The 13,645-nt window shown below is 39.8% G+C and overlaps 1 protein-coding gene across 2 annotated transcripts in view; it reads left to right on the top strand.

The window, feature by feature from the left end:
• The window catches only part of SPIDR (scaffold protein involved in DNA repair), a 294,732-nt gene that overhangs the window by 269,058 nt on the left and 12,029 nt on the right, over positions 1–13,645 (top strand). The window contains exons 15-16 of one of the 2 annotated variants that reach the window (XM_084849595.1): positions 9,285–9,495; positions 11,502–11,654. In XM_084849595.1, coding sequence (XP_084705721.1) covers positions 9,285–9,495; positions 11,502–11,654 — 364 coding nt within the window. The remainder of the gene's footprint in view (positions 1–9,284; positions 9,496–11,501; positions 11,655–13,645) is intronic. The other variant, XM_084849596.1, reaches the window with a different exon arrangement.

Here is a 13,645-nt window from a genome sequence, read left to right as displayed (position 1 = left end):
TTTTGTTGGTTGGTTTTACAGGTCTTACTCTGCAAGCCAACAAAGCATTCATGTACAAACATAGTCAGTTCAAACAAAATATATATGTAGACAGAAGCATTTCTCTTCCTTAGTCCTTTGTGTATATCTCTTCCCAACCTTAAGCTGAAGGATTCTGTCTCTCTTGGTGTAAGTGACAGGAGATAATGTTTTTCAGAAATGTCTAAGAGCCACAGATCCCTAAGTAAAAATTATTCCATTGTGCAGTACCAGATTGACTAGATGGTTCAGCTGGTCCACTACCACTCCTCCCTCCCTCCCTCAAAAGTGTAATGTGTGTGAGAAAGCAAATCTTGGCGGTGTTGGGAACAAACTGGTTTGCTGGTGCAATTTAATAACAATCAGAGTAATACTTACCTCTGGGAAGAAGACTTTAAGGCAGGGGTAGGCAATGTGGTGCCTAGAGACACCTTCTAGGCATCTACCAAAGTGCCCTACCCCTCTCATTTTTAAAAAAATTGACACATTTTCTTACTGGCACCTGGGATTGCTGTGAAACAGGCTTTTCTTGGTGCTGAAAACTGTGGGCCCAAAGGCATTGTTTAGTGTGTTGGGGCTCAGATTCTACCTCTGCCTTCTCCTTGGTCGTTTGGGCAAGTTATTTGTCCTTTGCCGTGCCTTCCATGACAACCACTTTGTGGTGGTGGCCAGGACAGTTTCTCAAACTGCTAAATGTGTCCATAGCCCAAAAAGCTTGCCTACCCCTGTTTTAAGGAGTAAATTTTGCTAAATCCATGGGAGTTGCAAAATTAAAGGAACAGTATGAATATCTAGAGCACAATTTCTTATGACGTGATGCTGCTTCATGGATTTAGCCTGGCTGTGTGTGTATAGAGTAGGAGAAGGGGAATGGCTGGATCCATCCCAGCAATTGCAGTTTTGACTGAAAGTATAAATGTGGCGATAAAAGTAGAGTCATATAGATGGACTGTGGGTGGGCCTGCAGGGACCCTGACTTGTATTTGAGAGAGGTTTTGTTTTCATCTCCATGGGTAAAAGGAAGAAACAGAGCTTTCATAACTTTTGGGCTTTTAAACATTGTGAGAGGTTTTGATAGATGAATAGATATACTGAGAACCCTGATCTAGAGCTAGGATTGCTGGTAAAGAAGAGCTACAAAACTTAGCTTCTGGGCTGAATCTGTTTCCATAGACTAGTGGTATAATCCGGAGAAAGTTAAATAGCCTGAGGTTTAAAAACAATAGGACTTGGGAAATGACTTAAGTTCCTTGTATCAAGAAGGATGTTTCAGAATTGCTTGGTGTGACATGCGGTACTTTCAGGGGGAAGACTCGTATAATTAATGTTTTGGCCCCGGTTTGGGGGACATTTTGTGGGGGGAGGGTAAAATCCCCCCCCCCCCGATCAAATCAGTCTTTGAGGAGAGGGAAAAATTCTAAGACCTTTCAGGGGGAGGTCTTAGGTTTTAAATGTGAGCTGGCAAAAAAGTTTTTGTCTTCTTTTACTTATTTTTTCTTAAAGCATGGCCACTGCTTCAACTGTAGCCCAGCAGTGTTCTTGGAACAGACTGCCCCACGGGAATGATGTATGGTCATGATGTAGCATTGTTCCCAGGGGCATTCATGGTGGGGGGAACATGTTTGCCCCCATGTCCAGCTTTACTTACAATCTCATTTAAGTGGGTAGGTCCTATATTCTTAGGTTAAAAGATGTGATTTGTTAAAGTGTAGCAGTCCATTTAGGAAAAATTGCTATGGCCTACTGGCTTGTTATTAATTTTGACCTTGGATATGCCCAGACAACTTTCCTCTTCCCATTGGTATATCTCCTCCTTTTACTATTAACTAATTTTAATAGATTATGGGATGTATCTAGTGTTAGTCTAACCCAAGTCCTATTCATTTCAATAGGTCAACTTAAAGAAAGGCTAACATTGGATACAACTCTATATTATGTCAATAGATTCTTACTAACATTATAAACTCATTTGAAGAAGAGTCTGTTTCTTTGCAATACAAAGACACTGTACACTGTGCGCTCTGATAGCACTGTGTTAAGAATAATAAATAAAAATAATTTTTAAATGAAGTGCCATAATATCACAAGAGACTCTGTAAGGATACATCTGAAATGTTCGTATTCATTTAGTTAGTTGAGGAGGATTATAGTGTTGCAAATCATTCGTGTTACAGAAAGGTTGCAGACTGTAGAGAAACTTTTGCCATGGTATGACGTAGGGAATTTTCTATTGCCTTTACCAGAAACTACCCTGACACATACAAAAATGACATCAGATTTATATTCAGAATACAAAACAACAAGCACCATTATATAATTAGATAAGAGATGACTAAAGCTCTTAAACCTAAAAATGACACTAAAAAACTGCACATAGCTGAACCACATTTTACCTGCCCCTCCCTCTGTCCCTTAACTATCCAGGCTGTTGCTGTTTTTTCTCTCCTTCCTCAACAGTCCTCCTACAATCCCTGATGTGTCTCCCGTACTTAAAATGTTACATTGGGTTGTGGGCAATTTCTGGGGTATGTTTGTACCTGTGATGCAGAGAAGCCCCACCAATGAACTATTATCCCATGAGTCTGACAAAAATTATTTGACATAACTTCTTATATTACATTCCAGAAGCTTAGAGCAGATAAAAACAAATTGAAATTTAACATATAACATCCTATTATCAAGGGAAACATATGAACAAAATGAGATCCCGACATCTTAGATGTAGCTTTGGAAAGTTCAGGCAAGGGGGTAGAAATCGCCCACTTCATAGAGATTCCCAAACTCAAGCTGAGCCCCCTCTGCCTTTTTTACTTAAGACAATCAATCATGCACCTCTTAACACCATTATCTGTTGTTAAAGGCCTACTCCAAAGATTGGATTAGTCTTTTTTTACAATAGCATATTTTTCTTTTCTTTCTTTACTTATACGTTGGTTAACAAAATAATTGTCTTAAGCTCTTACAGAATCATTGGCTGTTGAATGAGTCCTTCTTGAAACAAGCAGGACAAATCACATTGCATGGTATTGCGTCAGACTTTTTGTGCTCTCACATAGTGCCTTCTGCTTACATACGCCTCAGGTTTGGAGGAATTTAACATTCAGAGATGCAAGCTTTGTTTAAATGGGTTTCCATTACTCTGTTTATTTGGAAAGTCATCCAGTTTCAGCTAGGTATCTTTGGGATGCTGTCTTCTCCCTAAAGGACAAATTTGTTGATGGAATATGATACCTGCTTATTAAAGAGTAGGCTTTCTCTTGCTCATTATTTTCCCCATTATATTAAGAAGTAACTGTCAAGGCAGGAAGATGTTTAAAGAAAATTATAACGATAGCATACTGAATAATATGAGAACATAAAAAGAGCTCTACTGGATCAGACCAATGGTCCATCTTGCCCAGCGTCCTGCTTCCCGTAGTGGCCGACCAGATTCTTCTGGGAAGGCCACAAGCAGGACATGAAGGCAAAAGCCCCCTCCTGTTGATGCTGGCATTCAGTGGCATACTGGCTCTGAACCTGGAGGTAATATGTAACCATCATAACTTGTAGCCATTCATAGCCTTATCCTCCATCAATCTGTCTAACCCTACTTTAAAGCTATCTAAGCTAGAGGCCACCACCATGTCTTGTGGTAGCGAATTCCACAAATTATTAGTCAACCCTACAATATCAGTTTTGAAATGTGGCAACCAGAACTGTACACAGTGCTCCAAGTGTGGCCATACCACAGATTTGTATAAAGGCAATATGATACTGGCAGTTTTTAAGAAATCTCTTTCTTAATAATCCCTATTTTCCTTCTTCGCAATTGCTGCACACAGGATGCACATCTTCATTGGGGTATCCACCACAGCCCCAAGATCTCTTCCCTGTGTAATCACAGCCAGTTCAGACTCCATCATTGTATGTTTAAAGTTGGGATTATTTACCCCCAATATGCATTACTTTACACTTACTTATACTAAACTGCATTCTCCATTTTCTTACCCATTCATCCAGTTTGGAGAGATCATTTCAGAGGATCTCTTTACAATCCCTTTCTGTTTTAATCACTCTAAATAATTTGGTGTCGTCTGGCCACTTAACTGCATACCTGTAAATCCAGAACAAGTTACAGAAGCAGTGGTCTCAAAATAGATCCTTGGGGGAATCCTGCTATAGGATCATGAAAGTGTGTGCATTCCTTACATCCCAGAGATTCATAGATGTTTAGGCACGAGAAAAAAATGAAAAGATTTTGAAAAAAAACTATTTTTTTCCGGGTTTTTTCCAAGGACCATTTTTGTTTTTTTCCCCCAAAATTGAGCAGCTTTGAATCATGAAATATTTTCTTTTCGAATTTAAGACAATGTGTTTATATATTGTTACCAAGTCTTTACTCCCCCAAAATGATTTCTGAAATCTATGTAATAGGAAGGGTTTTATAGAAAGACTTGTAAAATGTCTGGAAATAATGAAGCCATAGGGGAAAATGTTTTTTTTAATCCCCTCTGTAAGATTCTTAGCATAGTTATTTCTTCCATTTCTTATTAAAATTATTGATCCAGTGTAACTTTTACTGATAGACATTTTGGGATGCTCCAAGTCATGCTCAGTTTCCCAACACGTGAACAGAATCACCATATAATATGGAAGAAAATGTACGTTCTTGACAGTTGGGGTTTTGTTCTACAGAGTCTTCCCCTGCCTCCAGTTCTTCCTGCTTCCTCTGGCTTCTAGGATGATTTTAGGGACTACTTGCTGAAATTCCCTTTGGTCAGACATAAAGTAGAAATCTAAAATAACTTATGTATAACTTGGTTTACTCATAAAATTAATCATGTTTGGGTATTAAATTTCAAAAGTATAGTTTATTGACACAATAATGACACATTTACTGAGATCACTTTTTAAAGTTTTCAAATAAAATGAAAATTTTATGAGCAAACCATGTTATACATAATATAACTTTAGGAACACAAAGGCTGCTTTATGTTCCTAAAACAGCATTCCTCAACCTGGTGCCCTGGTTCCAGATTTTTTGGGCTACAGCGGCCAGCATTCCTGACCATTGGCCATCCTGCCTGAGGCTGATAGAAGCTCCAAAATATCTGGAGGGCACCAGGTTGGGGAAGGCTGTCCCAAAGCAACAAAGTGACTTTAGATCTGTAAGGAGTGCTTAAAAATAAGTATTGCTTATTTTTCAAATTTTCCACTTTTCCCTGAAAAAACAGGGAAATTTTTTTTTTCTCCATGGCTTCAAAATTTCCAGAAATTTTATAGCTCTAGTAGTTCACATGTGATATCTGATTTAGCATCCATCTCAAAGTAAGCTTGCCAGTTGTTGGGGACTGACTGTAATATTCAAATTAGGGTCATTTTTCTAGACACTAAATTGTGCATAGCAGAGGCTACTAGCAGGAACAGGAGTGCATAGACACAGACAAAATCTGTCAAAAGTCCCTGGTATCCTGAACAGGGAGACTAAGAAGATGTATATGGTTCTTGTAGACTTCTAAGATGCCTCCTAACAATTACAAGATTAAAATTAGGAATTCAACTTTACTTGATTAACTGGGCTGATAAATCACTTAAAATCTTCTAGGTTGATAGAAGTCTTCAGTCTGATTGTGCCTATGCCCACTCCTTTATCACTCTGTGTAAACTGTAAGCCACCTCAGCTCTCGCTTAGTTTTCCTCACCTTGGCTGGTCTTGCCAGAAGTAAACAAAGCTGTGATGAAGCTCAGTGTGATGGAGCTCTGTGTGAGTGGAGTCCCCACCCATCCGCTGCCACCGCCTTTCTCCAGGCTTGTGAGAAGAGCAAAAAAATTGTGCTGTGAGAGGATTACTCCACAATGCTTCTTTAGGATTTTGATCTTCCCCCTTTTGTGATTCATCTCTTAGTAAGATATTTTTCTTAGGATGCTTTGGCTTCACCTTCTCACTTGTCCAGCAATTCCTCAAATAATAGGTGCTTTCTTTGGTTCTGCATAGCTTTTACAGTAGACACATCCCAAGATGGTTGATTGATTAATATGTGCATAAATACTGATTTAATGCATATGCAAATATAATTGAATAATCAATTCAGATTTCTTTAATTGAATTACAGTGCTAGTGAAAATATTTTAGACCAGATTAAACAGCAACTTAATTCAACCTTTAAATCTTCAAAAATGATTTTTAAAAGAGCTGTACTACAAATGAACAGAAAGGGTTAGATTTTGTAGAAATGAGGATACAAATACCTATTCTAACCATTCCAGAATTAAAATGTCAGGGCTGGAACTTGTTTATTGCTTCAATCTTTGCCAATAAGGATTTGTCCTTCACTCAAGTCTGGTGTATCATAAAATATGAAGTGGAAGACCTTGGTCCAGTTTAGATTTCTTTTACAGACTAATTTATTCAGAACAGCGGGGGAGGGGGGACTGTATAAACTGTCTATATTTTCTGCCTAATAATTACGTTGCTTATTTTTAAAAAAAAAATCACTAGTGTTGCTCCATATAGCTATTTGAACTAGAACTCTACATCTCTTTATTTATGTGAATAGAGAAATGGAAATATGGCCTTTTTTATTACTATTCAGAATAAGTATCATGGTGCAAAAGGAAAATGAGGAAATATATTCCATCTGTGCTTGGGAGAGCTGTACCGTCGCATAACTCAATCCTGCTGCTGTTTGTCTGTTCTGTCCTTTCTGTTCAGAACAAGTTGACGCACACATAGGAAGATGATGGTTTTAAAATGACTTATTGTTATTTACTTTTTGGCTGACAGTTCCATTGGTCAGAATCTAAAGGTTAATGTTTCAAAGTTCTAGTGTTTCTCCTATGTGCCATTTAAAATAAAACAAAAAAAATCACTCTTTCAATAAACTTTTAAAATTCTGCAGTTACAGAACATAAGTTCTGGGTATCAACTATAAAAACCTGAAATGAGAATAACAGTACCCCTGGATTTAAAATGTTATAAATTGCTGTATATTTAGCCAACTTTTAGTCACTCATATTTTCCAGTCTCTCTGTTATGAGGCTATTCATATAAATCAGTGGATGGTTATCTTTTTTTAAAAAAGCAAATATGTGTAAGTGTTGATATCTGAAGCCATAATAATACAGATTCCAGACGGGTAGGCTGGCCGTATCAATCAGTTGCAACAAAAAGCTGTTCTTTTGGCACCTTAAAGACTATCAGTTTATAATGGCCAGTAAAGCTTATGCCACAATAAATGGATAGGGTTGGGTCCAGCGTTATGCATGCATTAATGGGGCTAGCAGAAGCAGACTTCTTTACTCTTTCCTCCCCACAGTGGCCCTCCCCACCCGGTCCCCCAAAAACACTACACAGAAGGTCAGGGGAACCTGCTGCATAGGGTGGACAGAGAGGGAAGTGGGAGGCCCCCAGAATTGAACAGAGGCATCCCCTTCTTCCCCCTTAGCCCCCGTGCCACAGCTATCCCATTTAGCAGGGTTCCCCACTCTTTTGTGTAGCGTTTGGGAAGCTGGGGGAGGTGCCTTGAAGGAGAGGACAGGGAATTCAGCTTTTTCAACGTTTTACATTTCAAGTACCTCATCAGTATTAAAATCTGAAAAACTGCAAACATTCTTTGGTGTTGTCATATAGATGCTTATGAAAACCCATTTTGGAGGAGGAGTAAAACATTTGCAATGCAATCCTATACTTATCTACTCAGAAGTAAGTCCCACTGAGTTCAGTAGGGCTTACCCCCAGCAAAGTGGGTATAGAATTGTAGCCTTGGCATTTTCAAACGTTGAAAAACCTGGAAGAGTTACAAAAACTACAGATCAGTGGGAAAAGATGATTATCGTTTAAATCCAAATGGATTCTGCACTATCCTCATGAATTAATAGTTGCTTTACAATCATAGGTTTCTAGTCTAATAATTACATGTCTTAATATTGAGCTGGAACTCTTTCCAATATGAGATCAAACACAAAAGGTATGCACTTTTACTATGAGATTATTTGTTTCCATGTCCTTTACTTTTAGCTGAATATTTTTCTTCCTGTCCCAAGCAGGATATTTATGATGATGGGGAAGATGTATTTGTTTCTCCCATTACTTTTATGAATCACCTTGTTTATATGCATCTTTGAAAAATGTTGATATTTATCTGGGAGGAAAACTTCCAGGTTCATAGCTATAGCAGTTTCTACCAAGGGAGTGGAGCACATTACACAGCCTAGTAATAATGTTTCTGGTGTGTTCCTTATTCTGAGGGAAAAAAGGTGAACGTGTATATTTCTTTAAATGAACTAGGTCAACGTTATCTGACATCGTATATGAGGAGAGCTTTTAAAGCTGATTAGTTGAGGAATGCTGACATGCTTGAAAGCCCTAATGCAGACAAGGAAAATATTATTTACACCTGTCTATATCACTTCATACCATTTTAACATACACCACAACAGCTAAGATGCAATCTGTTGCAAGACAATCAAGTGTAGCCATGCATTTCTGCCCCACATGACCTTGAATTTCCTCGTTCAAGGTTGTATAACAGCTTTGGATGTGGCATATCATGCAGTTGACAATGTCAGCCCTTTTGTCACCACGTCCTCACTTTCTTCCTGACCTTCAAATCCAAGCATGGGAGCTTTCTGAAGGCAGCAGTGGTGATAACCATTGCTGTCCTAGTGCATAGACAGGTGCTGGAAGTACTGTGCTGAATCCTTTGCTCTACTGTTGTAGCACTGCAGAGTGTAGAATCAAACTCTGGGAGATTCAGGATAGATAAAAGGAAGGACTTCTTCACACAGCGCACAGTTAAACTATGGAATTTAATTCCACAAGATGTAGTGATGGCCACCACTTAGGATGGGTTTAAAAGGGGATTGGACAAATTCATGGAGGAGAAGGAAATCAATGGCTTCTAGTCCTGATGGCTATGTGATACCTCCAGTATCAGAGGCAGTATGCCTGTGTACACCAGTTGCTGGGGAACTTGGGCAAGAGGGTGCTATTGCACCCATATCCTGCTTGTGGGTTTCCCATGGGCAGCTGGTTGGCCACTGTGTGAACAGAATGCTGGACTAAATGAACCCTTGGTCTAATCCAACATGGCTCTTATTGTGTTCTAAGCTCCATATCATTTTAAATTATATAAAATTCAGCCCACTGAATTGAATGTTTAAATGCTTCCAACTAAAGTGGGGATTATACCAACTGAATTGAGTATGTAATTATGGAGAAAACAGAATGTCTTGTTCAATTGTAACATATTACTTTTTTGCATTGTTCTTTTCCTTTCAAACTCTAGGAAACAGGTAGCACTCCTTCAAGCCAAAGGCAATTTTGGCTATTTGTCACTGATTTCTCCCTGCAGAGTTCATCTGAGGTCAGTCCTGGAACTCCCAAAACTCTGCCAGTCTCAGTTACTTCATCATGTGTGGTTGATGTGGAAGTAATGGAAGCACTTGAGAGCACATCCCCCTGTGTTATTTTTTTCAAGGATGCTCTATATGGCAATGGTAAGCACTAGAACAAGTGGAGACAAATGAACTTTGATAAAATCTATAAGCTTCCATGTATCTGTACAAAATATAACCTGATGAATGTCTAAGGGAGCAATCCTATGGCCACTAGACATTGTTTAGAGGGCCATAGGATATGCTCTTTTCTGGGAACTGACCTTGGAGACTTGGAGTATTTCCTAGAAATCTGACCTCCTCCCTTGTCCGCACTGCCTTGTAGGCAGCGCAGAGAAGCCCCGTCCTCTGTACTCAGAAGATGAGAAAAGGGGTGGGGCTGGGGGGGCGTTCTGGGGTGGGGAGAGTGGAGCTGTGCATCCAAAAATGACTGTCTAGCGAAAAAGAGCAAGGCAGGAGAGGCACGGAGGGAATGATCCCCCTGTGCCTCTCCTGCCTTGCTTTCGATAGGCAGTTGCCTCTGAGGTCAGAGGCAGCCGCCTATCTAGTTAGGATTGCGCCCTAAGTTGCAATCCAAACTGAAGCATGATGGACTCAGTCCAAACAAACTTCTCTGCAACTGCCAATATTTCTTATTTTTCCTGTTACATTTCTGAAACAAAGGAGGTATAGCTCTGAGTTCTCTACTACAGTGGTAGCAGTGGAAAACTCGCCAGCCTGCTTCCAGCAAAAGAGGATGATCTTTAAAGGTTCAGGCCTCTCATGCTACATACCTAAAGACACACATCCATCCCTGTCTTAAGATACCTGGAAACAGTAATGTTCTAGTAACAATCCTTCTAGTATTATTATTTTTCTCATCATAAGATGGATGTGGCCCTCTTTGTCTTGGGCATATGTCTCTATCATGGGCAAAGTTTCAATAAGAGTAGAGGGTTGAGATTACATAAGATCAATTAAACAAGACAATGCCTGCACACAGGATTACAGTCTAAAAGACATGACACAAAAGAAAAAGGGATGAGCATAGAAGAGGAAAACAAGCAAATTCAGACACCAGTTCTTAGAGTTACAAAGTTCTTATAATGACTAGCTGGAATGGAAACCAGATGGATCCTATCTCTCAGCAAAGCTGATGGAGTGGCCTTACTTCCCATCTCTCCCTCTGCTGTAGCCTGATGGAAGCTTCATTGATTAGTTAGCAGCAGCACTGTACACACCAAATAGTTGTTGAGAATACAGTGATGTGTAATAAGTAATCCACTTAGCATGCACTAGCCGAAGAAAGCTTTATATGGTGCACACCCTCCTTGGTGTTGTTAATGGGAATACAGTGGAGGGAATGATCCACTGGAGTGAAGTTTCTCTTCTACCAGGTGGACTGCTTATACTGCCATAGCCAGAGGAGGAGAACAATCTTTTTTATTAACTCTGTTCCCTTCTGTAGTCCTCTTAGTGCACTGTCCCAATTGCTTCTATAAATATAATGGCCAAAATCTGTCAACATGCCTTTTATTTTAGAGGATATACTGTCCTTCTGCAACCATCTGGAGTTGCCAACATATTATCAATTGATGTGCATGCACATACTGGAAAGAATTAGGATTAGATTGTAATTATGTTCAGTGTAAATTAACCACCAGATGATAGTGGCCTTTGGCCTCTGTGGCATTTGAGCCACTGACCTACTTATAAAAGTTTTTTGTCATATATCCAAATCCACTGCATCATCCACGTGACACTCTGCTGGGCAAAGGTTTGGCCATCCTGCTTTGGGGAGCAAAGTGCAATGTGTCTAGCCTCAGAACAGCTTGGCAACACACACACACAGAGACACGAAAAAGAAAAGGAAGAAGAAGAAGAAATTGTGCAAGCAACCAAAAGACTAATACATTTTCTCCCCTCTAAATATTTGACACATCAGGATGGTTTGGGCTGGAAGCCACTTTGCTTAATATCATGTGCTTCACATTCAGAGTTTGAGTAATGCAGACTAAATCAAGCTTCGTAAAAGGCTGGCTGGGAACGTTGTCTTTATTGGTCCAGCCAATTAACATGGTCACCTTTTTCCTTGTTACTGTAACTTATCAAAATGTCTTTGTTGGCAGGTAGGATTATTTGCATTGAACGTACTGTTCTCTCCTTACAAAAGCCCCTTTTGTGTAGGGCTGCTGTTGCTGACATCACTGAACTGACTGGTCCTGTCAAACTAGATAAGCTGGATTCTGCAACCCAAGTCAATTCCATTTGTACTGCTAGAGGTTAGTACAATTTTTTTCTGAAGCACATGTTGCTAAGACTTTTGCCTACTTGAAAGGTCCATTTTATTACTTTTTAATATTGCCCTTCCTCTTTTTAACCTTGCCCTTGTAGTTCATATGGTTTCTCCCCATTTTTTCGCACAACAACCCTGTGATGAAGATTGGGTTGAGAGTGTATGTGACTGGCCCAGGATCATCCAGTGAGCTTATAGTCTGAGTGAGGATTTGAACCTGGCTTTCTACAGTCTAAGTGCAACACTCTATCCACAACAAGAAAAAGTGTATGTTGGGAATGGAGAGACTGGTATATGCTATTAGCATAACTTGAAAGATAACAAATCCTGACCTTTACTTGGCATTATTAGTAAATATTATTGGGTATTATGAATGTTACCACTTTTACATTTATGTAGGGTTAAACCCAGCTTTATATAGATGTTTGCAGTATTTATTAAAATCAAGGTAAATTTATAGATTTATTTTTGAAAATGTTAGTACTTTAGAATTCTTGCTTTTCTGCCAGTTTCATTTTCTTTTTCCATTTACATCCCGTCTGCAGTACTTAATTAGCACACCATTGTTTTGCTACTTCGCTTATAACCCTATATTCATCTGTATTCTGCGATTTAATGGTTATTCATCACTTAATTTGACCACAAGTTCTCAGTAGCAATTGAACCACCACAGGGCCTGTTTAGATGAGCATAGCACACATGGGGTACATCTCTGTGAAGATGGGCAATCACAGATTGTGAAGATAGCAAACATGGACTCGGTCATTTGATCTATTTGTCCACTTCAAATGTAGACATTTTTCTAGCTACGTTTTCTAAGGGTATGCATATACCAGCTATTTTTCTTGGGCTATGTCCTGGGAACAGCTGGTGGAATCTGCACTTCATCCCAGCTGTCCCTGCTTCTGCTTTCAAGTTCTTTTGCAAAAAATTGAGTACTTTGTTAAAGAATTCCCAATCACATGAAAGACTGTAGCTGAACCCAGTTACACTTTCAACTACAGACATTCCCTGTCAACACAAGAAGGGCAGGGATGGAGTTTGCATCCCTGTCTCCTCTACATGTTTTAAAATCTGAACACCTGAAGAGAGCTTCTTTTTGCCAATTATTCACATTTGATGTCTGGATTTTAACATAGAGGGCAGTATCCAGTGGGATGGTACACCCCCACTGATTCTGTTGCACTCCTGCCGATTCCGTTCCACAGGCGAGACCCACCACTTGTGCAACAGACATTTAGCACTTCTGGGAGCAACCAGAAACTAACAGAAACGCTAGTTTCTGGAATGCAGCAGGTCAATGAAGCTTGCATAAGGGAGCTCTGCCAACCTGTCCTGATCCAGAAATGAGCATTTCTGCTCATTTTGGGGCTTTCTGTAGGATGTCTTAAATCTCTACTGCGCAATGGGTGGGGTTCCGCTTGCACAATAGAATTGGTAAGCGGGGCTGCTTGTGCAATGGTCCCGCTGGATACTGCCCACAGTGTTCATTTCACACAAATGCTCTATCTCTAATTCCCTTAACTAGATAGATTCATTTAAAACTATTCCCCACCCTCACTGCCACTACTGCGGGGCCAACTGACACCTACTGCCCTGTGGGAAGGATTTCAGGAGAGAGAGGGAGACAGGCAACGTTAGGGACCTGCTCCAAGCAGACTGGCCCTCCCCTCCTCCACCACCACGGGTCCATCTGCCACCAACTGCAGGACCAACTGCAGGACCCTAGAAAGACCCTAATGACTTTTGTCCTTATATTTCTATTGTGTTTTTATCAATGTATATTTATTGTTGTTACTTGTAATCCTCCTTGGAAGCATTTTTGTCCTGAAAGGTGGGATATAAGTAATTTCAATCAATCAAATAATAAATTAAATCAGCAAGAAAAAAATGCCACTTTAGGAGGGGATCTTCACGACAATGGAAGGAGAAGCGTGTGGGACTATTATCTGGATTTTCATGGAATCAGCTTTGGCC

This window comes from Heloderma suspectum, chromosome 4 (genome assembly GCF_057233095.1).
Source record: "Heloderma suspectum isolate Gila_16-S chromosome 4, 16-S_ref, whole genome shotgun sequence".
NCBI classification, from domain to species: Eukaryota; Metazoa; Chordata; class Lepidosauria; order Squamata; family Helodermatidae; genus Heloderma; species Heloderma suspectum.
This window is presented reverse-complemented; position numbering and strand designations above follow the sequence as displayed.